This window comes from Myodes glareolus, chromosome 9 (assembly GCF_982192425.1).
Source record: "Myodes glareolus chromosome 9, mMyoGla1.1, whole genome shotgun sequence".
In the NCBI taxonomy this organism is placed as follows: domain Eukaryota; kingdom Metazoa; phylum Chordata; class Mammalia; order Rodentia; family Cricetidae; genus Myodes; species Myodes glareolus.
Genome location: NC_142034.1, coordinates 59,256,524 through 59,281,159, shown reverse-complemented (window position 1 = coordinate 59,281,159; position 24,636 = coordinate 59,256,524). Strand labels below are relative to the sequence as shown.

At 47.3% G+C, this 24,636-nt stretch overlaps 1 protein-coding gene and 1 pseudogene across 6 annotated transcripts in view; both read right to left on the bottom strand.

Moving 5' to 3' along the window:
• The window catches only part of Arhgap44 (Rho GTPase activating protein 44), a 176,893-nt gene that overhangs the window by 14,775 nt on the left and 137,482 nt on the right, over positions 1-24,636 (bottom strand). For all 6 annotated transcript variants that reach the window (XM_087910520.1, XM_048448261.3, XM_048448259.3 and 3 more), the window contains 8 exons: positions 22,845-22,926; positions 22,323-22,450; positions 15,897-16,008; positions 15,460-15,541; positions 9,654-9,734; positions 6,995-7,108; positions 6,286-6,377; positions 5,132-5,312 (listed from right to left, as the gene is read on the bottom strand). In XM_087910520.1, coding sequence (XP_087766646.1) covers positions 5,132-5,312; positions 6,286-6,377; positions 6,995-7,108; positions 9,654-9,734; positions 15,460-15,541; positions 15,897-16,008; positions 22,323-22,450; positions 22,845-22,926 — 872 coding nt within the window. The remainder of the gene's footprint in view (positions 1-5,131; positions 5,313-6,285; positions 6,378-6,994; positions 7,109-9,653; positions 9,735-15,459; positions 15,542-15,896; positions 16,009-22,322; positions 22,451-22,844; positions 22,927-24,636) is intronic.
• LOC148120929 (adenylate kinase isoenzyme 6 pseudogene) lies at positions 20,330-20,884 on the bottom strand (annotated as a pseudogene).

The following is a 24,636-nucleotide window of genomic DNA, read 5'->3' as shown; positions in this document are numbered from 1 at the left end:
TAATGCCAGCACTCAAGAAGCAGAGGCGGACAGGTCTACATAGTGAGTTCCAGGACAGCCAAAGCTACAGGATGAGACTTTGTCTAAAACAAAATAAAATGTCTACTTGATAAAGGCACGACTGTGTTTATTAAGGGGTGAAGAAGGATACTGTGTTAGTGAACTAGGGACAGCGTGAGATGGAGACACTGAGAAGATGCTGCCTGGGTTTAATATTCGAGTTCTTACTTCCCTAGCAATAAAGTGTGGAAGAAGCGTGACTCAGAGCCCCTCTTCCTTCTGTCACTTTGTCCTGTAGGGGTCTGGCAGTCAAGCGAGGTTTCGGAAGAAAGAATATTTGCAGCCTGACAGAAGATTCTAGAAGTAAGAAACTAAAATTAAGGGGAGGTTCACACAACCCCGCCTGGCATGGTTGGGATCAGTGTCTTCCAAAGGCCTATATGCTAAAAGCCTGATCTCTGGTCCTCTGGGAAGATGATGGAGCCTTTAGCAGCTGGCCCCATAGAAGGACATTAGGTTACCAGCAGCGTGCCTCAGAAGAGGGGTTTGGGACTTCTCTGAGCATCCCCTGCTGTGAACTTCTGTGTGTACGCTGACGCCCAAGGGCAATGAGGCCAAGCAGCGGTTTGAAGTCTGAAGCCATTCTTCACAGTAAACTCTCCTCCTCTGAAGTTGGCTATGGCAGGGATTCGGTTCCATTAGCAGAATCTGACTATTACATCTGTACTTTTCGGTGCTCAGCCCTGGACGGCAGGTAGAGGGGGCAGGAATAAGAACTGTCATCTCGGCTGAAAGGTTCACTGGAGAACAAACTGACAGAGGACAGGGAACCTGACTATGAGGGTCACGATCTTCCTGCCTGAAGAATGGTTTGTAAGTTAAGAGAGCCCTTTATGTACTTCAGGTATCTTTGATCAGTTTGGCTTTAGTATATTTTATGCTTGTAGAGTTAGCTCCAATACTTGGCATAGTATAGACAGAGAAAAATACCAAGTTCTTAAGAGGCAAGGAAAAGGCTTGGTCAGGATTGGCAAGAGGTGTGGGCCAGGCATGCCTTTCCTTTAAAGATTTATTTTTATATATATGTGCTTCTGTCTGTGACACATCTGTGACACATGTGAGATTGCCTGTGGAGGCAGGAAGAGGGCATGGAAACCCGTGCAACAGGTTGGAAGCAGCCCGACCATGCTGGGAGCTGAGCATATGTCCTTTGGAAGGGCAGCAAGTGCTCTTAACTGCTGAGTCATCATTCTTCCAGCCCAGGTGTGTACTGTTCTGCTACCTTAAAGATGTGGGGATGACACTCAAAAGTTGAAACTTCCTGACAGAGCTGGCTGCCAGCTCCCTGCTCCCTGGGGACAGATTCCTCTGGGACCACAATTTTTCTGCAGGGGATGCTTGGACTCTGCACTAACTACATTCCAAAATTGAGTGTCCCAAGAGACATAGGAAGAACATATTAGGCTAGTCTCAGAAGTTCCAGAACACCACCATGGCTAGCTCAGATGCCAGGGAAGGTCACTGAGACACTAACACTGAGCAAGGACAGCTTACGTGTCTGTTGCCATCTTTCCCACAATGCTACTCACTGGCACCTGCTAATGGTTGTATTGGGCTCCTGCAGTGGCAGTGACAGGTGCCACAAAATGGGCAAACGACAGCTGTAAACACGCAGTTCTGGAAGCAGATTCCAGGCTCCCTATCACAATGGTCTATTCAGCAGCAGTGCGACTGTGGTCTCTTCAGGGGCTCTAGGGGACATATGATCTATTTCTGTCCCAGCTTCTGGTGTCAGGCCACCTGCAAATTTCAGCCCCACCTCCATAGCTCTAATGCATTGTGGTTCTCTGTCTCCCTCCTGTAATTGATGTCCTATAGGGACCACTGAGAAGCCAGTTCAGCTTCCTACTTCAAGACCCTTATTCACTTTTGCAAAAACTTTCTTCCCCCCAGAACAAAGTAATATATACAGGTTGCAGATTTGGACCCCGTATCTGTGGGTGGCCATCATCCTGTGTGTCATGATGAAAACCACAGATTTGAGCTCTTAACACTGACCCGTGACTCACTGGAGACACTCCACCTGCGGTGCTGTGACTCAGAAAGGCCTCATGACCAGCCCGGTGGAGGGCTAGCTGCCTCACATGACATCAGAAGCCGCTGGCCCAAAAGATGATCTTGACACTGACAGAAGACCTCCCACTCTGGCCCAATTTTATCTGGTTTATCTGCCCCAATGTTTCTGATTTTATAATAACAGCTTTATTGATACATAGTTTACATTTTCTTTTATCTTGGGCAAAAACCTTCAACAAGATCTATTCAATGTCAACATTTTAGTGGGAGACTTACAAGACTTTAACATTTTTTTCAAGATACATTAAGAGCTCAGAAGTGGGGAAGTTGAGAATTAGTGAACACTGTGCTACTCAGTGGACTTAAAACATTCTCTTCTCACTCCATGAGCAATGAGTCCACTTTCTTTCAAAGTTCAGAACTGACCATTGTTCTAGATATCTGTTACTGGGCTATTTCATTTTTGTCTGCACGTGACAGAGTATACTTAAAACTATGCTGGCTGTGACATTATCAGTTACACAGTCTCATACGATGGTCATGTATGTGAACAATCATCACCCAATGTCATCATGCGGTACATGGCTTCAAACCATGCCCTGTCCGACAGCTCTTTGAGAGTCAACTTAAACTATGCTTTCCATCTCATTTGCTGTGGAAAGCAAATTTTAAAATACACACAGTACATGTTACTTCATGTGCTGCAGCAATACATACACGGGGAGGGTCGACGATGGAAATAAAATTTTGAGTTTATAAACTTAGATTTTGTGTGCGTGTGCACCTGTGTACATGCATGCATGCGTGTGTGTGTGTGTGTGTGTGTGTGTGTGTGTGTATGTAAATGCACCACAGCACAAAGATAACTTGTGAGAGTTAATTCTCTTCTTCCACCCTGTGATGCCTGGGGATCAAACTCAGGTCACCAGGCTTGGCAGAAGTGCCTACACACACCTAGCTTCACAGAGTCCCCAACCTAAGATCATCATGGCACACAGATGGGATAGTTCACTCACAGTGCTCTGAAGCTACAGGACTACACTAGAGATGTGGCATCAGCTTGAAATGTCATTGGTTAAGTTGCTGCCACACCTGTACACTGTGACAGATCAGTGGACTTGGAAAAGTCCATTGGTTCTGAGGTGTTCTCTATGGCTTGGGCGGCACCACCATCTACCCATGAGTGTATCCTGACAGCTTGGCAAGGGGTCACATGGACACTAGGCTACTGCCAGCACCAGCATCTACCCATGAAGGCATGTTAATGGCTTGGCGAGGGGTCACACGGGCACTGGGCTGCTGCCATCACCAGCATCTACTCATGAGGGCATGCTGACGGCTTGGCGAGGGGTTGCATGGGCACTGAGCTGCTGCTCAGAATGAGTTTTTAAAAGAAACACCCAAGGTGCGCTCCAGATTTCTGTCTCTCTGATTCTAGTTTTGCTATTTTTTTTTTTTTGGTAAAGATTTTTCTGTTCCGTATTTGAATACCTAAGAGTTTTCATTTTCCCTCTCCCTACAAACAACACGCAAATGCACACATATTCAAATAACTACATGCAACCCCACACATCATGCCTGTTGAGTAAGGTCACAGGCAGGAGCAGTAACCCACTGAAGACAGCCGTCCCACCCCCACCTCCTGTATCACAGGACACAGTCTTAGAGCTCTTCTGTAAATTCCAGCCCCCAGTGCCAACTCCATGCAGAAGGAGGAGGGACAGTTTGACCCCCACTCTTCCACAGGTCCCCCAGGCACTTCTGGCATCTGCCTTTGCAGTACAGCCTAGTGGTTCCTGGTTTAGGGGGGCATCTGGCTGCTTTGGCTCCTGTCATCCCAGTTTCAGACACTCTGACTTGGGGCTCCATGCTCCTGCCCCGAAGCAGTTGTAGATTGTGACTGTATGGAAGGAGTTTTTGATTCCTAATCCCAGTCTCCTTAATTGACTGACTTGGCAAAGCCTGGTAAGCCACTCCTGCAGCAGGTGTGCTGATGCCCTTGGTGGGCTGGGCTCTCATCATAGACTCTGCTGTCCCTGGGTGACCGCTCGCCAGGACTCACTGGGGTGGGTTACATAACCTGTTTATGTCCCTGCTGCTTACTAAGGGGATCAGGTTGTGTAATTAGGCATTATGTAAACTGATTTAAGGGGCTCAGGGGTGGCGTGCCACCCACTAAGCTGGGTGAACTTGAACTGCGTTCAAGCAGACAGACCCTAAGGAACTTAGAAAAGCTGTATACTTGGGCCTCTCCTAGGTGAGGGTTCCTTTCGTGCCTCACAGAGAAACTTATTCATTAAAGGTGCTGCATATGCAAGGAAGCTGCTCGAGCTGGCAGGTTAGCAGGCAACGACAATGCAGAGGCGGGAATGGCCGCACATTTACACATGTTGGGCTTTTTTTGGAAATTCTATACTATTGAGATTTAAGTTCACATATGCAAAGCATGAGTTGTGCCACTGGGCTAGACTCCCAGCTACACGTCTGTGTATTCTGAATCAAAATAAGGAGTTTAGGGGCTGGGGGTGTGGTTCAGCTGCCAGAGCATTTATCTAGCACAAAGCCCTGAGTTCAATCCCCAACACTGCCTAAAGCCAGGTATACAGATACATATCTAGAATCCCAGCATCTGGCAGATGGAAACAGGAGGATCAGAAGTTTCAGGTCATCCCTGTTTACATGAGCAGTGTGTGGCTAGCTTGGGCTATATAAGACTATGTTGAAATAAACAAGAAGATAAATAAAGTTTATGATTGAAAAATCAATTCCCTTCACTGACCAGCATTTATATATTTGCTGAGAACTAACCGTACTGATGGCAATCCGGTCAGCTAAGAAGGCTGTATTTACCTCTGGCCCAAAGAGACGCAAGCCAAAGAGACCTGTCCCAGACAGCACAGAAAAAAAGCATCAGGGACAAGGTCCCAAACGAATTGCTACAAGCCACCTCAAGTGTCATTAATAGGTACAGCCTTCTTGTCAATCCTGGTTTTCTTAAACACACCCTCCCCCAAACCAATATTTCCAATGCTGAAAAAGGGATACTAGCTCATACCCATCCTTCTTGTAAAACTCCAGCATCATGTTGTCCGTAGCAACACTGAGGGGCCGGCGGGCCTGCTCTGGCTGGCGCCGGTCAGCGGGGTCCATGTCTGGGGAAGGCATTGAGCTGTAGTTGGCATTGTGGTTCACGTGGACCGGACTCCCGTAACTGCCTGTGATGTTGAACTCTATCTCTGCAGGGAGAAAGGACCAGTGTACGTGATCTCTTGCTAATGGCACTCCCTTCCTGGATGAGAGTTGCTCACAGGCTGCCTTTAGAAAAATTCACCTCACAGTCTATATCAGCTAACCTCATGATATTAATTCATTGTACTGATCAGCCAATGAAGAGACTGAGCAATTGCCAGACTGGCTATTAATAGAGAAAGATAACCAGGCCAGCCCTGACCACTGAACTGTGATGCAAGGGTTCCAGCCTTAGTCACATTTTGTTCTCACACAAGTTAGAAGCTGAAGCTCACCCTCAGCATTTACTCCGCATGACATACAGGATCAGTGTGTTGTTGCTTTAGCAAATATTACAACTGCTGTCTCCATAAAATGATCACCATGGAGAAACACGCATGTAATGGCATTCCCATGGCTTATAACATCTTGTAAATTCCCTTGTAAGAGAGCTGTCTCAAGGATATAATTTTGAACCAGGCACACACACAAAAAGCAACTCACTGCCTTGGAGCCCTGCTGTTATGCACTGAGGGGCAACTCAAGGACCACCACTTCAATCGGTGGAAAGGTAGCGCCCAGATGATGCGTGAGCCCTGAACGGAAGTGCTTCCCCACCCCCACCACACGCCTCAGGCTCAGCCACCCTCTGCATTTGGAAAGTGAGCAGTTTGGAGCTAGGGGCACTCTGCACTCAACCAGTTTCCCTTGTTTTGTAGATGGGAATCAACCATGCTGTAGATGTTAGGTCAGGAGAACCCATGGACCTGGTTAGCAGAAGGCATGGACACCCAGGTACTAGAATGTCTCCTAGGTAGGGATAGAAAGGGGAGTATCCCAGACTCTGCTCCAATGCCTGGTGCATCAGCTGTGTGCAGGAGGAGTGAAAACACCCCTGGCTTCACAGGCTCCGAGCTCATAGCGACTTTCCTGTCCCCACCTCTGACCCTCTGTCCCCCATATGTGAGTGCTGATACTAACCCCCAGGGAAGAACCAGTCCGCGTGCTGGATGATGGGTTCCACAATGCCAACAATCTGCAGTGAAACTGTGGTCATCATCTCGGTGATGTTCCTGCCGACAGAGCAGAGGGGTGGGCTCACCAGTTGAGGAAGGGGGACGAAAGCTTCACTAAGTTTCACCAAGCTCCAAAAAGGACCCTGATCTGGAATTCTGCAGGCCTGGGTCTGTCAGCTGCCCCCCTGAAGCTTTACGAACAGGATCACTCCTGGTGACCACACATTAGCCATAAATGCTTTTTCAGCACAGCGGAGCTTGTTTGCTTTTCAAGTCTGCTGCATCTTGCAGACGGCCAGCCCAACATCCTTTTAGGTCTAGATGCTTATGGAAGCCTCCAGAGGGCCCAAGAGAGCTTGCCTTGCTTGGTGCCATGATGGCCCTTGCCTTCCTCTGTCACCCTCCACTCTGATTTAGATTCATCAGAGAACACCTTCCACAGATCCATAGCCCTGAGCCTGTCAGCGAGGGAGAGCCTCTGAGCCTGTCAGCGAGGGAGAGCCTCTGAGCCTGTCAGCGAGGGAGAGCTGCAGGAAATTCTCTTCCTTCCCTTGACTCCAGGAAGGAGCAGGCCACGACAGAACTGGAGCTAACAGGCTGAGGTGATCCAGGGCCCAGCCCTCCTGTCCTGCCCACGCCTGGCGCCCTAGAGGACCTCCCCTTCCTGTACTCACCCCTCTGACTGTGGCCACAGGAGGTTGGGTCCCAGGACGATTGCCATGTTGCTAGGAGTCATCTTGTTTACATCCTGATATTCAGACAGTTTGGATAAAAATTTGATCAAGTACCTGAAAGGCAATGAGAAGAGCTGGGTTTAACTAGGACTCAATACTAGTCTTTGTCCCATAGGGCCGAATAGGAACTTCTCGGGTAGGACGTTCCTGACAAGGAGACTCACAGAGCAGCCGTAAATGAAGAAATAACCCACATCAGGAGATAGGAATTCTGGATTCTCTTCCCCAAAGCAGACAGGCCCAGAATTCAGCCAGGGAGATGCTCACATCTATTCCAGTGAATAACCAATAAATAACCAGGCCCCATCTGTCCTTGTGCCTTAATACAGGATGATCAAGGTGTATCTATCACCAAATCCTGTCACCTCGTGTGTAACCTCCTGCCATCTTCTCTGTGTAACAAGGTGTCTATGGCTATTCACAGGCTGGGGCTTTATTGCCATCACTCAGGCTACCTAGAAAGAGCAAATGACAAGAGAACATGGCCCGGCAATTGCACTGCTGGGAATACACCTAAGAGAAATACGCCTGTGCACAAGCTGCTAAAAAAACACCTGGAGAGCATGCTTTGCAGTGTGCATAGAGCCAAGGCCACTCAGATGCCCTTCCAGGAGTGAATGCATTTATGTAGAATGCTATGATGGCATAAAAAAAAGAATGAAGAATTGACCATTTCAATGTGACAGAATTGACAGAATCCAATTCTCAGTGTGGATGAGTCCTGGGAATATGGCAATCAAAAAAAAAAAAAAAAGACAGACACAAAAGGTCACACAGTGTAATTCCACTTCATTGGTGAAATATCCAGAACGGGAAAGGGCACAGTACTAGAAGGTGGATTAGCGGTTGCTGGCCTGGAGTGGGGGTGGTGAAGGATGGCCGTAGTGGGAACCAGGTTTCTTTGTGGAGTGATTAAAAACACTCTAAAAATCAGACTCTGTCAACAGGTGCACAACTCTGTGAATGTAGACTCAATCCTAAATGTCACTTTTCCAAAACGCACAGTGGCGTGTGAATTACATCTCCATCACTTTAGTTTTTCAAAGGAGAATGACAAAGTTGTGTACAAGGTGAACACCCCGAAACCACTTGGGCATGCCACACCTAGAATATCCCTGTCCTCTCTGGAGGCCCTGGTCTGTGTTTTCTTCTGGACTCCTAGCTACAAAAGGCTGCCAACCAAACCCTTTGTCACAACACAGGAAGTTCCTTGGAGGATTTTTCACTCATCTGACATTACAGCAGATGGTGCACCTGCGTTTGAGGAGTGGGATGTCCAACCCAGTAGTCATGATCTTCTCCCCGTCCTTGCTCCATCCACAGCCTCTCCTGCTTAGGTCTCAACCTCTAAGAAGCATCCTAGGACTGGACCAGGATGTGAGATCTCTGAGAACATTCAGCCTGGATCCTTGTCCATGGCTGAGGGTTGAGGTTACCAACATGTCATGAGTCATGCATATTTGACTTGGACCAGGATATTTTAAATGCAAATTTTAATAAAAAAATATCTACAGCTCACTGTATCCATCTGTAGGCATACACTAAAGTACTACAAGCTATATCGTAGTGATATATAGCTATTTTGTTGCCAGACGACCATCTATCTACCTCCAGGGCCATTTGACCTTTTCAAATTGAGACTGTACGCATTAGACCATAGCCCCTGCATTCTCCACTCTGCCCAGCCCTGGCAACCACCTTCAATAGCTGTGACTCCAACTACTCTCAATACCTCACCTATACGGAACCAAACCTTTTCATCCTCATTACTGTAAGAACCACAATTGCACTGTGTGTGCCCACCATATCGGATTTATCCATTTATCTGTCTAGGGACACTTAGGTTATTTCCACTTTGGCTGCTGTGACTCTCGCTGCGGTGAATGGGGGTGCAGACATATCTAGTCTCTGCTTTCGGTTTCTTTGGGCTGACGCTCTGAAGTGGAGCTGCCACATCCTGTGGTAATTTGGGGTTTAGTGCTTTGAGGAATATCACAGCGGTGCTCTAAGGATTTTTAACAGGGAAACAGAAATTGTCAGGCAGATGGAAGCAGAAGCTGAAGCTGAAAATCTGCACCCTGAGAAACAGGGAGGAGAGGAGGCAAGCAAGAGAGAAACAGGCAAGGCAAGAAGGAGAAGCCAAGGGCGGGGAAGGATCTGCAGCAGAGAAGTGGTCCCTGGAAAAGACAGAGGAGTGGAAGTCACTCCCTCACCACCCTACCTGTGACTAACGCAAGGTCACATCTGCCTCCTTTGGCTCCAGACTAGGTCAGCTAGACATTCGCCAATCTCAAACACTTTAAGAGGGTGTGCAATATTCCTTGTTCTTCACAAAATGGAAAGCTACATAGAGTTAGCCAATGGCTGTTGGATAGCCCCTGATGACATGTGGCTTCTGACCCTTTCCTTAGCAGCAAAACCTATCAACTTGCCCCTGCCGTATCTCACAGGCTGTTTGAAGCTTAAAATGGACAGGCATGCGAACTGTACCATGGATCCCATAAGGTGCCCATGCATGCTAGGTTCCACGATCTTTATCCAGGGAACGGGTTAGCTGGGCTTGCGCAAGCCCAATCCACTTTCTCCACTCCCCTCTTACCGGATGTTGTTATGATTGGCCTTGGGCAACTTCTCACAAGCGTTCCAGAGAGCCTGGAGTCTCTTGTCTTGCTCCTGAATACTGGGAAATGGACAGGAAAAGTCATTGGTTGAACACAAACTGGCGTAACACTGATCACCAGTCTTTTTCATCAGTCGCTGTCATGGGCACTGGACATTTTCAATCACTGCAAATGATTATAATTAAGTTCCTGTGGCTGTTAAAACTTCCCCTTCAACTTTCTCCTTCAGTCCTGCCCTACTCTACTTCAACAAAACTTCATCTGCATGGATCACAGGTCTTAGGTGAACAAATAGAACAGGCGAACAGTGAGGTTAAGAGGCCAGACGATTGTGGAGCACAGGGCTTTGGTGCTGTCGGGAGAACACAGGCCACCGGTTGGGAGAATCTGACCCTGCCGTACACTTCAACCTTGCTGCATATTAAATCTCTCCATATCTGGCATAAATGCTCAACAAACAACGTAAGTTACACAGACATAAATAAATCCAACCTTTCAAAACTTAACTTCAGTGAGTGGATCATTCCCACTAGCTATTTACACACACTCTCTCTTTCTCTCTCCAAATATATATATATATATATATATATATATATATATATATATATATATATATATATATATACACACACACACACACACACACACACACACACATATTCTCTCTCTCTCTCTCTCTCTCTCTCTCTCTCTCTCTCTCTATATATATATATATATATATATATATATATATATATATACCCTCACCTTTACATGTCATTGCCAGGTGCCCCTAGGGTCCTCGTGCTGATCTCGACCAAAGTGAGACAAATTCTCTGTGCCCCTCATTTCTGCCTTGGGATAGAGGCAAGCAACCTCTACAAGACCCTTCAGCTAAAAGCTCCATTTATGAACAGAAAGGAACAGAACGTATTTATGCAATGCCTAGTCAGAGTGGGCCTGGATTGGGAAGCTATGAAGCAGCCCTTCTGCTCCCTGGTGTGGTGGAAACTCTGACTTTGGTTAGCGACACCTGCCTCACAGAGCTGGTGCGAACAGTCTAAACCAGAATGTGACCCAAGTGTTCCCGTCTCCCCCAACCCCACTGCTGACTGATGTCTCAATAGACATGAAAGACTGGCATTGCAGCTGCCGCCACCACTGCTGTCCCTCTGTCCCTGGTGTAGGCACTTTCTGTGCACGGCCCCATGTCCTCTTCCATCTCCTACTTCTCTGAAGGTGACAGTGCAGTCTGTGGGAGGTCACCTCTTTGTGCGGACAGCACTGGGCCTGGCAGAACAGACCAAGCTGTCATGGGGCCACTGTGCTAAAGCCACACAATCAAAGTGAACTAGTAAGGTCGGGACTAGTTCCCTAAAACAGGAGTCTTGCAGGAACCAGGCCCAGTGTCTCTGAGCCTACAGGGCCATCCCCTTCTGCCTCGCCCCCTAAGGAGTCCCTTTAAAACAATTACGTTTTGTTGTTTCTGTTTCTTGGGGCTTTTCTGCCTGTAAAGTCAACCCGTCCTGATGAATTCACTGGAAGAACTCATTCTGCCTCGTGGAATCAAGTGCTGCTCAGTTAATCAAATGGAAAAGGAAAGTTGTTAGATTTTTAAACTGAATTTGTCTTTTGGCAAAGGGCAGATGCTACCCGACCTTTCAAGGAATGTAAGTCAACAGACATATATTAGAATGAGTCCCTCTGTGCCAGGAACAGCCCTTTAGGCTGGGAAGAAGCCCTCAGAGTTCTTAACCTATCAGCTATATCAACAACCTGAGGCATTCGTACTTTCTCTAGTGCAAAAGCAACAGGGCAAAGGGAAGAAGGATGCCCGGGAAGGCTCCTCTGCGGAGCTGACATTTAAAGTGAGGCAGAAGGTATCTGTGAGGCGGAGGTGTCAGAGAGCAACCCATCAGAGGAGTCAGCCAGAGCATCTGTCCTGAGGATGGTCTCCTAGCCTCAGAACCCCGCATCTTCCCCCTTCTCCAGAGCATCTGTCCTGAGGATGGTCTCCTAGCCCCGGAACCCTGCGTCCTCCCCCTCCAGAGCATCTGTCCTGAGGATGGTCTCCTAGCCCCGGAACCCTGCGTCCTTCTCCAGAGCATCTGTCCTGAGGATGGTCTCCTAGCCTCGGAACCCTGCGTCCTTCTCCAGAGCATCTGTCCTGAGGATGGTCTCCTAGCCTCGGAACCCTGCATCCTCCCCCTCCTCCAGAGCATCTGTCCTGAGGATGGTCTCCTAGCCCCGGAACCCTGCGTCCTCCCCCTCCTCCAGAGCATCTGTCCTGAGGATGGTCTCCTAGCCTCGGAACCCTGCGTCCTCCCCCTCCAGAGCATCTGTCCTGAGGATGGTCTCCTAGCCTCGGAACCCTGCGTCCTCCCCCTCCAGAGCATCTGTCCTGAGGATGGTCTCCTAGCCTCGGAACCCTGCATCCTCCCCCTCCTCCAGAGCATCTGTCCTGAGGATGGTCTCCTAGCCCCGGAACCCTGCGTCCTCCTCCATCTCTGCATGCTCTACCATGGAGGTACTTAATTTTACCAGGTTCCCAAAGTCACCTCCTTGGTCCCAGTAAGTCTGCACCTTGTTTCTAAAAGTGTATTTTATTTATATTTTCATTATTTCATACACATACACTATACATCTGGATCCCATCTATCTCAACCTCTGCATCCTACTCCCCTGGGACCCCTTCTAGCATGTTTCCCTCCCATCGTCATGGCTTCTGCTTTTATTAGTATGTAATCCACTGAGTTCAGTTAGTTCAGCCTGCTGGAATGCTGTCCTGCTGTCTTAGTCTTGTGAGGTCTTTCTCGTACAGTTAGCCATAACTGCAGTGAGTGTTAAGTCCAAGGGCCACGTCCTGTCCAGAAGCCAGCATTTCACAGTGCCGCCTCCACGACGTCCAGCTCTTACTTCTCCTCCTCCTTTAATGTTCCTGAGCTTTGTGGAGCAGGTTTGGCACAGACATAGGCCCAGCCCTTAACAGGCACTAATTATGGTCTCTGTGACCAGTTGTGAGTCACTGCATTAACTGTCCTCACTGCAAAGAACGGCCTCTCTAGCACCAGTCATGATCTGGAATCTGGCCTCCTCTCTTTCGTGGCCCACCTGGGTCTTGAATGTCCTAAGCACCCCCAGATTTGTCTACATATGCTCATCAGCCTGGAGTGCTGCATTCTGAGTGCAGCTGAGTGCTGTCCTGCATGACACCTAGCCTCTTCACAGGGCCAAGGTTATCCTCTCAGCTGCCTGTGGGGCATGAAAACATAGGATCCCAGGCAGTTCAATCCAGATCTCCAAGAAGCAGGATCAGATCCTGGTATCTTTTGAAAGTGTACCAAGAGAATCTGATGCACTCGGACAGCAGGGAAAAGGTGTTTCTTAAGATGATGAGACCATGGAAGGCAGACTCCACCACTCCCCATGAATCTTTGGCATTAGAAATGCTTATCATCCAGGCACAGAAACAAGTCCTTGCGTTTCTATGGTTCAGCGCCCGGGAGTCATCAGGACCACTCCTTTATTTTAAAACACACTGCCTTTTAAAATGATGGGGACCGGCATGTCTTGCAACACCCCCAGTGCCACTCTCAGCTGCCCTTCCTCTCTCTAGATTCTCATCGAGAGCTCTTCTCTATCCAGGAGAAAGACAGGGGCAGTCTCTGTCAAAGGATATGCTCTTGTTTCTCACTAGAATCCCTGTTTTGTTTTGCAAAGGCATCAGATGCAATGGCTGCATGCATGAACTCTAGGACTGGTGTGGGACGTCCTTCTATATATGTGTTGCTTTTAATGGTTAATGAACAAAGAACCTGCCTTGGCCCATGATAGGGTAGAGTAGAGCTAGGCAGGGAAAACTAAACTGAATGCTGGGAGAACGAAAGCAGAGTTGGAGAGACATGACAGATGAGCCGGAACCTTGCTGGTAAGCCACAGTCAAGTGGCGATATACAGATTAATAGAAATGGGTTAAATTAAGATGTAAGAGTTAGCTAATAAAAAGCTAGAGCTAATAGGCCAAGCAGTGATGTAATTAATACAGTTTCTGTGTTGTTATTTTGGGGATGGACAGCTGGGAACAAACAAGCAGCATCCTACAATATAGGACTTGGCTCATTTGATTCGATTTCTCACTCTCGTGTTAGCTGGCAAGTAACTTGCTGCCCCAGCCTCACTCCTCACCTTAGAGTCCTCATTTACAAGGGAGGGAAACAGCCTAGCCCACTTCAGAAAGCTATGAAAATTAGATGGTTCAAAAATGATTATGCGCTTAGAACAATGGCAAGCCTCTAAAAAGCATTCAACAGATGGTACCACTTATTAACCTCACCATGGAATCAGAGACCCCCCCTTCACAGTAAAACCTATGGACCATGTGTTCACCATAGCATAACTCTATTCTGCTTTGGAAAACAAACAGTGCTAGCAATGTACTTGAGACTGCCTTCTCTAGCTTGATAATCATGCCTTCACCTTAAGGTGAACTGGTTATCTTTGAGCTCCCAGGATTTTAAGGAATGGAAAACTAATGAGCAATGCACCTTTGAGGTGATGAGTACACTAACGATGACCCTGGCTTGACCACTGAACAATATTCCCACTTACTGACACATCACAGCATACCCTAAAACCTTGTAGATTATATATCAATTAAAAAGAATGACGATTCACTTGATTGAAAGAGATGATGACCCTTGATACAGCCTCTGGTGTTCTTTCTGAGAGGCTCAGCTGGATGCCTTGGATGACCAAGTCCCATGACCAGAGATTACTAGGAATTCTTTCCATCTGTAGGCACCTTTGCTCCCAACCTTCTCTCCTAAAAGCTTCTCCCACCTCTTCTCTGCTACCCGCATACTCTTCACTCTGCTCTCCACCATGCTGGCTCTGGGGCCAATCCTCCTGTCCCCATATTGTCTACATCCTCACTACACATGGTCATTTGTATTTTAAGATAGTTGCGGCACTGACTGCTGGCCTGCTAATTCTGCTCCTTTGGCCCAGTCTTCAGAGAGCATGGTTGTATCTACTGCCCACATGGTATGCCTCAGTGTTACTAACTCACTGTGGCTAAAATATCTCTGTAACAGATATGGGCAAATACCTCAAGACTATTCTTTTCTTGCTCTTTCTGCTAAAAAGAAATCACTGCTATTGTCTAGTTGGGCCTTTCCAGAAACTTCTTTAATGTACACATAGGGCCACTTCTAAAATTCCATCTTTAAAAATATACTTAGAGGAAGGAAAGGGAAGGGGAAAATGATGTAATTACATTAGAACCTCAAATAATGGAATAATTAACACACACACACACACACACACACACACACACACCCCTCTTGTGTTCTTATTAACTTGTCTTTTTCATTCAGCAATATACCCATCTTCCCTAGTAGTCAGAGTAGCCCTATCAGCTTAATTGCCTCAGAACACGAGGCACTGCCTCTGCCCTTCAATGAGCCATCAGTAACTTCTCAAACAGAGTTACACTCTGCATTCTTTGCGAACCTTTTTGGGAACATGATGCTGCATGATGGAAAGCAAAGAGCGCAGGTGCTTATCTGAGACCACAGGCTTTCATACTTCAGAGAACCTACAAGCAATGCGGCACAGCAACTACTTACGTGGCACTAGGCTTTATAAGTAATCTATGGATGGCTTAAAGTGCACATGAGGTTCTATGAAAACACTATACTGGCTGCTTTGGAAAAAGAACCTAAGTATCCAATGGTCCACAGATACCAACAGATGAATGTATCCTCAAAGTCCTAACCCACATGCAATTCAATATAAGGTACTCACTTGGAAGCTTGGATCCATTCCTCATAGAGTTCAAAGGTCATAAGAGGTTCGGGCAACTCTCGAAGATAAGACTTCAAAGCCCCTGGGCATAAATACAGTAAGCTGTTACACCACAGTAGGACAAAATGCATTAGCCTACACTACTCCAAGTGGCCATGACTCCTTGACCCACACATGATCAAATAGTGGTTTCCCACGTGAATAGTTGCCAGGCTTCGAGGGTACCTGAGTTGAAAATTACATAGCCCTGCAACTTATTTTCCACATTGCCTCGCCTTCACCGGACTAATAAGGTAGTCTTCCATCAGTGATCAGAACAAGGCCTGAAAGGGGGCCCTACGTGGACGTCTGAAGCCATTGTTCCTGACATGGAGCCACACACTGTCCATGCTCACCCGTTTCCTGTGAACCCTGGCTCAGAGGGGGAGGGTACCCACCTGCAATGGCGTGGGGGTCTGCCGAGTATTCCTGCACATCCACCACACAGCAGTCCAGGGCAGCTTTCAGCTTCTTCAGCTTGGAGGCCGAGGGGGCTACCCGGAAGAGGCCCTACCAATAGGATGGCGGGGTTAGAGTGTGGCCAGCAACTCAGAGGGATAGGAGAAAAACAGAGAGCTGGAAAGTCTACCTGCTCTTCCTTCTGGACCACCCCTTCTTCAGCATCTCAACTAGGGCCACGTTCTGATGATGCAGCTGCCTGTTCCTAGGTGTCTCCTCCAGACTTAAGCAACTCGTGAGTCCACCATGCTGCTCTCGGTGCAGCAGCTCACTGCCTGGAAGCTCGCTGCACTGACTTACTGGGGATGTGAACCTTGGACTCTCAGGTGTCTTTTTTACACTTAAAGTAAACATCTTGGAGAATCTACCTGAGAGCTTCCAGACACGCAGGTCTAATAACCTGGGCAAACAAATGTCTATGGCAGTGGTTCTCAACCTTCCTAAAGCTGTGATCCTTTAATATAGTTCCTCATGTTGTGGTGACCCCCATCCATCAAATTTTCATTTGCTACTGAAAATTTCTATTTTCATTCAGTAGTTTTGCTACTGTTATGAATTGTAATGTAAATCCCCGTGTTTTCTGGTAGTCTTAGGTGGCCCCTGTGAAAAGGTCATTTGATCCCTGAAGGAGGTTGCAACCCACAGGTTGAGGTCTACGGGATGCGTGTGTATGTGTGTACATGAATACACACTGGGAGACACCAAGCGAAATAAACAGCTCCTGTGTCTTGAGAAGAAAGGAACATGTTGGTGGCCTGCCATGCTTCAGGTTCCATTATTCATTATTTTGGTATTACTACCACTTAGGGCCATATGAACAGCCTCACATTAAAAAGTAAAACTGAGGTGGACAGGCGTGTTTGGAAGAGAAGATAAATGCAGGCCAGAGCTGAGAAGGAAGCTCCAGGCACAGGGCTGTAGAAGTATGGAGTCTTTTGGCTTTCCACTCTGCCTCCTTAAGTGCCCCACAGACTGAAAAGCAAGCTGGGAAGGTGACCCTCCCTCCTCTCAGGTTTCATGGCAGCCCAGACCTCCACATTGCTTCTGAAGAAAACATTCCCAGTCTAGGATGGAGATTTCGAGCTGTAGGGTTGGCTAGCTCCTTTCTCAGTGGAGGATGTGAGACAAGCAGATGTCTAGAACTCACTGGCCTAGGTGTGAGGAAGCTATGCTAAGGAGCTTGGGCAAATGTGTCCATTGGGCTGTCGTGACAAGGACATCACACTATAGAGCACACAAAAAGATTGGCTGACATCTTATAACCATGCCGTGGCCACACAGGAAGGGCCAGTACTGTTAGGGATGGATAACACAACAGAGGAGGACTCAAGCTATTAAACTCCATGGTTCCTGCCCTACTTACATTTTTCATTTTCCACAGCATGAGGTATTCACAGCCATTTGCAGTCTGGAAATACTAAACAGGAATTTCTAGAAAGGAGTCGCTCACAGACTTCAGATTCTTTTACTGAATTTACTATATTTAAAATAGAATGTGTTGTTAGAACCATTCTATTTTATTATTGGTTACTATTAATCTTCATGGGGATTTAAATGATAAAGGTCCCCATAAGCTTAAGCACTTGAACATGTGGTCCCCAGTTGGCAGCACTGTTTGGGGAGGTTTAGGAGGTGCTTTGCTGGAGGAAATATGCCAGCAGAGCTGGGTTCCGAGCCTCATGACACTTCTGGTTTGCTCTCTTTACATTGAACGGCTTTACATTTGCCGTTACAGATGCAAGCTCTCAGCTTCCCGCCTGTGCCACCGTGCCTGCTCTGCCTGCCCACCATGGACTCTCATCCCTCTTCTTTCTTGGCTTTAGTGATGGTGTTTTATCAGTTAACCAGAAATTAACTAATACAGCTTCTGATTGTGCCTAATTTATAAATTTAACTTTCTTACAAGTGTGCGTGCAGGCATAGGAAGGCACAAAGCAATGCAGGGTTTGGGCTATCCATGCTTGGGCATCCACCGGATGACTGGTATGGATAGAGGCGAACCGACAGATAGAGGGGAATAAGCAGGTAGGGCTGGCTGCCTAACAGCAAAGACTGTTTCATTAAAGGAAGATTATGAATGTAGCTAGTTAGTTCAATGCAAAGGTATCAGAGGACTTTTCAAGACATGCTGGAAAACGGCAACAAAGGCATAATGGAGGCTGCATGTAGGAGAGAATCACACAGAGGCTGAAGCATAGCTGAGAGAGAGTGGATCCCTGAGAGGACTCCTCAGAGAAGCTGAGGTACAGATAGAGAAGTAGATGACTATAACTGAGGGGGGCAGAGGCCTGTGTTCAGCAGGGATATTGGGGTCCCATGGGCCAGGCTGTGGGACAGCTACAGAGGCTGTATCAGGCAGTGTGGTAAACAAGGCTGGGGCTGCTCACTGGACTTGGCCCCCTGGGAAGATGAGTGGGGGCAGTTTGAGCCACAGGACAGGGACTGTGGTCTTTGAATGAGAGTGCCCCCAGAGGCTCATATGCTTGGATACTTAGTTCCCAGCTGCTAAAACTGTTAGGGAAGGATTGGAGGGAGCTTGTCACTGGGGGTGAGCTTTGAGGTTTCAAAAGATTCATGCCATTCTCAGTTAGTACTCTTTATTTCCTACTTGAGGATCAAGATGTGAGCTCTCAGCTGTTCCTGCCGCCATACCTTTGCTCCACCAGCATGGACTCGAGCCCTCTGAAACTGTCAGCCCTAAATTAAATGCTTTCTTTTATATAAAATGCCTTGACCATGGTGTCTTGTCACAGCAATAAAACGTAACACCACAAGAAGAGTACAGAGTGAACAGTGGTGTGCACACGCCCAGTGGTGTGCACACACCCAGTGGTGTGCACATGGGCAGTGAATGCTGACTGGTTTTGGAATTGGGTTTCATAAGAAAACAAAACAAAACAAAACAAAAAAAACCAATGGATTAAGAAAGGAATGGGAGGCTGCCCTGGGCTGCAAGGAGATAATCTTTTCTAGGCTCAAAAAAAAAAAATCTAATCATATTTGTTAGTGAAAGAAAGGAGGTGATGCAGAATATAAAAAAGGCAAAAACTGGGGGGGGGGATGGTTGTCTAGAGGAAGAATGTCCCAGGAAGGGCAGACACCAGAGAAGTGAGGATGAGACAGGAAATATCAAAGGCCAGTTCACCAATTGATGCTGGTTAGGTTCTTGACGATGCTAACCAAGTGTTGTTACTTGCAACATATAATAAGACTATGGCAGATAAGATTTGCTTCTAAATACCCAAGGCAAGGTTTAGGGGCAGCAAATGGAGGTGGAGGTGATACAAAGTGGCTAGGGAAAACACTTACTGTTTTATGTGTAAGTTTTTCTGTAATTAAAAGAAATAGCCAAAGCTGTATAGCAAGTTCCATAGCAGCTTGGGCAATAGGGTGAGAGCCTGCCTCAAAAAAGGAAGGGGGGGTAGAGGGAGGGAAGGAGGGAAAGAGGGAGGGAGGGAGGGAGGGAGGAAGGAAAGGAGGGAGGAAGGGAGGGAGACAGAGACAGAGAGACAGAGAGAAGGAGGGAGGGAGAAAGAGAGAGATGTCTGGCAAGACAAGCCCAGTTAACCTCCCCCATCAGACGTTCTTGGGGACCAAGGAAACCCTTCTTTGTTTTTTCACTGACTATGAAAACTGTAACAAAGTTTTAACAATATAAAGCCATAAACAAAGCCCCCATATTTATTGGTGTGTATGGGTAGTGGATGCATGTGGGCAGGTGTCCACATGAGGATGCCAGAGAAGGACATTTCCCCTATTGCTCTCTGTCTTAGTTCCTTGCAAAGGGGTCTCTTGCTATGGCTGGAACTCACAGGTCTGTGGCTAGGAAGGAATCTAGTAAACCGCAGAAATCCAGCTCTGCCCCCATCCACCCTGCACTGGAGTTACAGGAGTGTACAGCTGCACCCATTTCTTCACCTGGGTGCTGGAGGTTCCAGTCCTTGTCCTCATGCTTGCATAGCAGGAACTTAAGGACTGAGTCATCTCCCCAGCTCCAGAGTTACTGTTTTCTTTCCCCCCTTTAAAGTTTATGTGTTTTATCTTTAGTTTTCCAATATTAAGGGATCACTTACATTTTGTAGATTAAATTTAAAAGATGACATTTTTCAGTCTTAATCTCTAGTATTTTATAGTCATACCTGAGCTTGTTTAAATGTTCTCATGAAGAAAAATATCCAGGCAGTAGCTAGAACTACAAACTAGCTTTCTTCTCCTGATCCTTGGGCAATTTCTCTTAAGTGAACTGAGTGATAAGTGATGGCTGTATTGTAGGAGTGCATCCCCCCACCCTTTGAGACAGAGTCTCACTATGTAGCCCTGGCTGGCCTACAACTCACTATGTAGACTAGTCTCTGCCTCCCGAGATTTGGAATTAAAGGTGTCCACTACCAGGTCCGGTTGGCCTGTCTGTGAGTTGAGAGTTATGACGTCTGACCCATTGTTCAATCCATTTTGAGATTTGGCTGATATAATATTCCAGCTCTTCTGGCTCATTACTGGATAGCTAATGCACAATTTCTTCTTTGTAAGATGCAATGGGTTCTTCAAAAAGAACCTGAAAAATCTTCCACTGAATGCTTTGTAGTTTCTTCTCATTATAAGCTCTTGCTTCACGTCTTTTACACAATATACCATTATCTGTTCTCAACACAGACACTATAGGAAACCAGTGTTCAGGGAAGGAACACAACCATGGTACAACAGTAAGGCTGCCTTCTTTCATTGGATTCTCTAACTCATCAACAACTGTATCTTCATCCAAAATGGAGCTCCCATATTCTTCATCATAGCCATCATATAACTGCCCTTCTCAAGCTAAATCACCTATATTTACGTACTTCAGTCCTGACTTGGACACAAGTTTGTTGCCTAGTGTGGTTTTCCTAGCCCCTGGTATAGCAGTGATCAGGATGTTCAGAAGTTTCATAGTTGTACTAGCTGGTTTTGTGCGTCAACTTGACACAAGCTAGAGTCATCAAAGAGAAAGGAGCCTCAGCTGAGGAAATGCCTCCATGAACTCCAACTATAAGGCATTTTCTCCTTTAGTGATCAATAAGGGAGGGCCCAGCCCATGATGTGTGGTGCCATCCCTGGACCGGTAGTCCTGAGTTCTATAAAAGGTGGGCTGAGCAAGCCAGAGGAAGCAAGCCAGGAAGCAGCTCCCTCCTCCATGGTCTCTGCATCAGCTGCTGGTTCTGGGATCCTGCCCTATTTGAGTTCCTGTCCTGACTTCCATCAGTGATGAGCAGCAAAACAAACCCTTTCCTTGCCAACTTGTTTTTTAGTCATGGTGTTTCATCGCAGCAACAGCAACCCTAAGGAAGATAATAGTCCTCCTTCATAAGCAGCCAGCGCCTTGGTTCGTGAGCTCTTTAAATTTTACTATGAAGAATAGGTCTGGTGTGTGCGCGCACACACACACACACACACACACACACACACACACACACCAGTCAACACAGATATGCACAGTGCTACCTTCCCTCTCTTCCTCAGCCCTTAGTTGTCCTACCCGGCTTTGCATCAGTTAAAGAAGACAGCCTGACTTAGACTAATCATCCTTATTGGATAGATGCTAGACTCATCTCTTCCAGTAAATTTATAACCCCCATCCCATGTCTATATTTTGCTTAGTAACTAATACTGAGCCCATCAGGCTAAAGGAAGATGGGATAAAGATGTTAAGAGAGCCTGTAGATGAAACCAAACAAATGACTGACTAGGCAAGACCAACAACGATCACCATCAATTCCTCACAGCCCTTCCTTATACGCGGCTTTTAAAAAACCCCTAATGTCACAATCAGTCGAATTGTGAGGATCTGTTCAGAAGGACCAGATGCAAACGGGTGAGATCGCTACTCTGAAAATCAGAAACTTAGCAAGAAAAAGGAGGAGGAGCAGGAGGGGGGAGAGGAGAAAGGAGACGGGAGGCGAAGGAGAAAGAGAATTAGATAGAAGAGGAGGAGGGAGAGAAGGAAAGAGAGAAAGGAAGAAGTGGGAAAGGAGGAGGAAGAAGGCGAGGAGGAAGGAAAGGAGGCAGTAAGGTTAATACTAGCAAAAGCAGCAGCAGATTGTTCAAATCACCAAACTACATTAAATATGAAGAAGGGATGTCTACACTGTGTCATACAGTTCTTGTGGGCAGACGTCAGCCTCCCATAGTCCTGTTCTCTCTGTGAAAGTGAGGGTTCCCAAGAGAATGTGGTGTCTATTAGTATCTGCAGAGATGGTATTGCCCGTATCACAGAATGCCTTGACTTGGGGATCAAGGGTGGGGAATGCTAGAGGAGAGAAGCTCTTGAGGACCCTGCCTCTTGAAAGAACAGACCAGCTGCGGGGTGGGCATGGCTGCTTTGTGCCTACCTCTTCCTGCATCCCACACTCCAGCAGCATCGTTACACACGCCTCTATCGGGAAGGCAATCTCACGGCCACTGATCATGAGGTGCTCCTCCAGGGGCTTCCCAAAGGAAGGCTTCTCCACCCAGGCCTCTGGGGAGAGGTGAGCAAGAAAGGAGTCAGTTAGCAGCTTCCCAAGGCCACGCATGCCAGACTCTTTCTCCCCTTTCCCGGATTCTACACAGAGTACCAAAGAGAGGGCCCAGATGAGCATTCATTTTTGCAGCTTAGTGGAAAATGGAAAGGCATGGAGACAGCTGTGCCGGTACCACGGGCGTCAGTACCACACATACCCAGCTCTTCCCCTCTGGTGGGTGATATGGAGGGATGAGCTCAGCTTTAGGTCACTGGGGATCACCAGCTCAGGGAGATCTACCGGCTCTTCTAAACATGAGTGCTCCCAGGAGAGCCCAGGTGGGGAGCTGGTCTCACCCACAAAGCAAGCAGGCTCCCCACCCTCTCAGCTCTTAGGGAAGCTTACACTTACCCTGCTGTGCCTTGATCTGAGGTAACACAGCCTGCAGCAGTGTCAAGGACTTCCTGTGGTACTCAGCTTGCACTTCTATCAGCTGAGAAAACACAAGAAGAAAAAGGCAAGCAGTCTTCGACAGTGGCATCCTTTCTGTATGACAGCGCTCGCCGGTGGAGGGAACAGGAAGGATTGTCCTCAGCCTCCTCCAGTGACAATGTGCTTCAGCCAGTAGGGCAAAGGGGTCACTCCAGGTGGAAATTTGGGAGGTAGAAGAATCAGGAAGGAATGGGGGAATCTATTTGAGCTGGAGCCTGGCTTCCAGAGCTTGCTTTAGATCACCTGAAGTCACCTGGCAGCCCATCCTGAAAGCTAAAGGTAGCAATGAAAGATGCAACGATCGTGAATGTAAGGGGAAAACCCATGCTAAGGTTCATCTGCCCAGGATACACACAAGTTCATGTATCCTGTGTGCGCACTGATTTCTGTGAGTCCGCTGACCCTGCTTGTGGTCAGAGAGCACGTGGCTCTACTCCTTCAGACACACTGGGAAGTTAAAAGCCTTTGGCTATCATACCGGGACCTCAGGGACAAAGTCCATCAAGGTGTGCCCCTTGCCATCCTAGCCATTAAAGAGATGACTGCAACGTTGCTTCGGGCCAAGGAAAACTCACGAGCCAACGGTGACTTCATTTGTTGTCTGACTTTCCATCTTTCCAAAACTAAGTAAAAGTCTGGCACGGAGTGTGAACAATGGCAGCACTAGTGTGGGAACCCAGGGCCTGAGAAAACAGCGCGTGACGGCCAGGGACAGCCTGACAAAGCCTGGCTGCCGGTGATTTCATTGGCTTCGGCGGCTGCAGATTAAGAATTTCCTAGGTCAAACCAATGGAACGCATTTGAAAATAAACTACTGTGGTGGCCCGAGTGAGAAATGGTCCCCATCGTCTCTGGGACTTGAGCACTTGGTCCCCGGATGGTGCTGCTCTTTCGGGGAGTGGGGTTCAGGTGGCGGGCCTTTCTGGAGGAAATATGTCACTGGGGGGAGGTTTGGAGAGTAAAAAGCCTTGCCTACTCAGTTTGCTGTCTCTGCTTCCTGTTTGTGTTTGAGATGTGAGCTTGCAGCTTCCTTCTCGGGCCTCCAGGCCTGCCTGGTCTGTCTGGTACCATATGTCCCAAACAAACCCTCCCTTCTAAGAGCTGTTTTGGGGCATGGTGTTTGACTGCAGCAACAGAAAATTCATCAATGCAACTTCTCAACTATGCTTTGAACCAGCTGTTCCATATTGGAAGTGATTCTTACCAGTTCTTTTGTAGGTACGTGTGTTGCAGTGGGGGCTGCAAAAGTCTGTACGCCTAATAATGCGGGGAAAGTGCCACAGCTGATCCCCCACTGGACACCACTGAGTAGTTTAAACTTCTCAGATCTGTCTGCTTGCCTGCTATTCCCTCTGATTCATTTCGATTCTTATCCCATCATTGCCTTGGCCATAAAATAAAAGTTCATAGGTTTTAGCCTTATTTTCAACATTGGGAACAGGTACACTCAACTGTTTTTCCATGTTTGTATGATTTACCTGTCGATGATTTTCCTTATTTATCCTTATGTTTACTCTGGCAAGGAGCCAGCATCCAAATTATCTGGATTGGCTGACTGAAGTTAGTTAACTGGTATCCTGCCTCTGGACTCTAAATCTGCTTTCACTGAGAAGAGGCAGCCACCAGGTCACAAATCCCTGCTTATCTATCTACCTGCCTTGAACTTGGCAAAAATCTTCAGCAGAAACAAATAAGCCTTTGTAAGGCATTG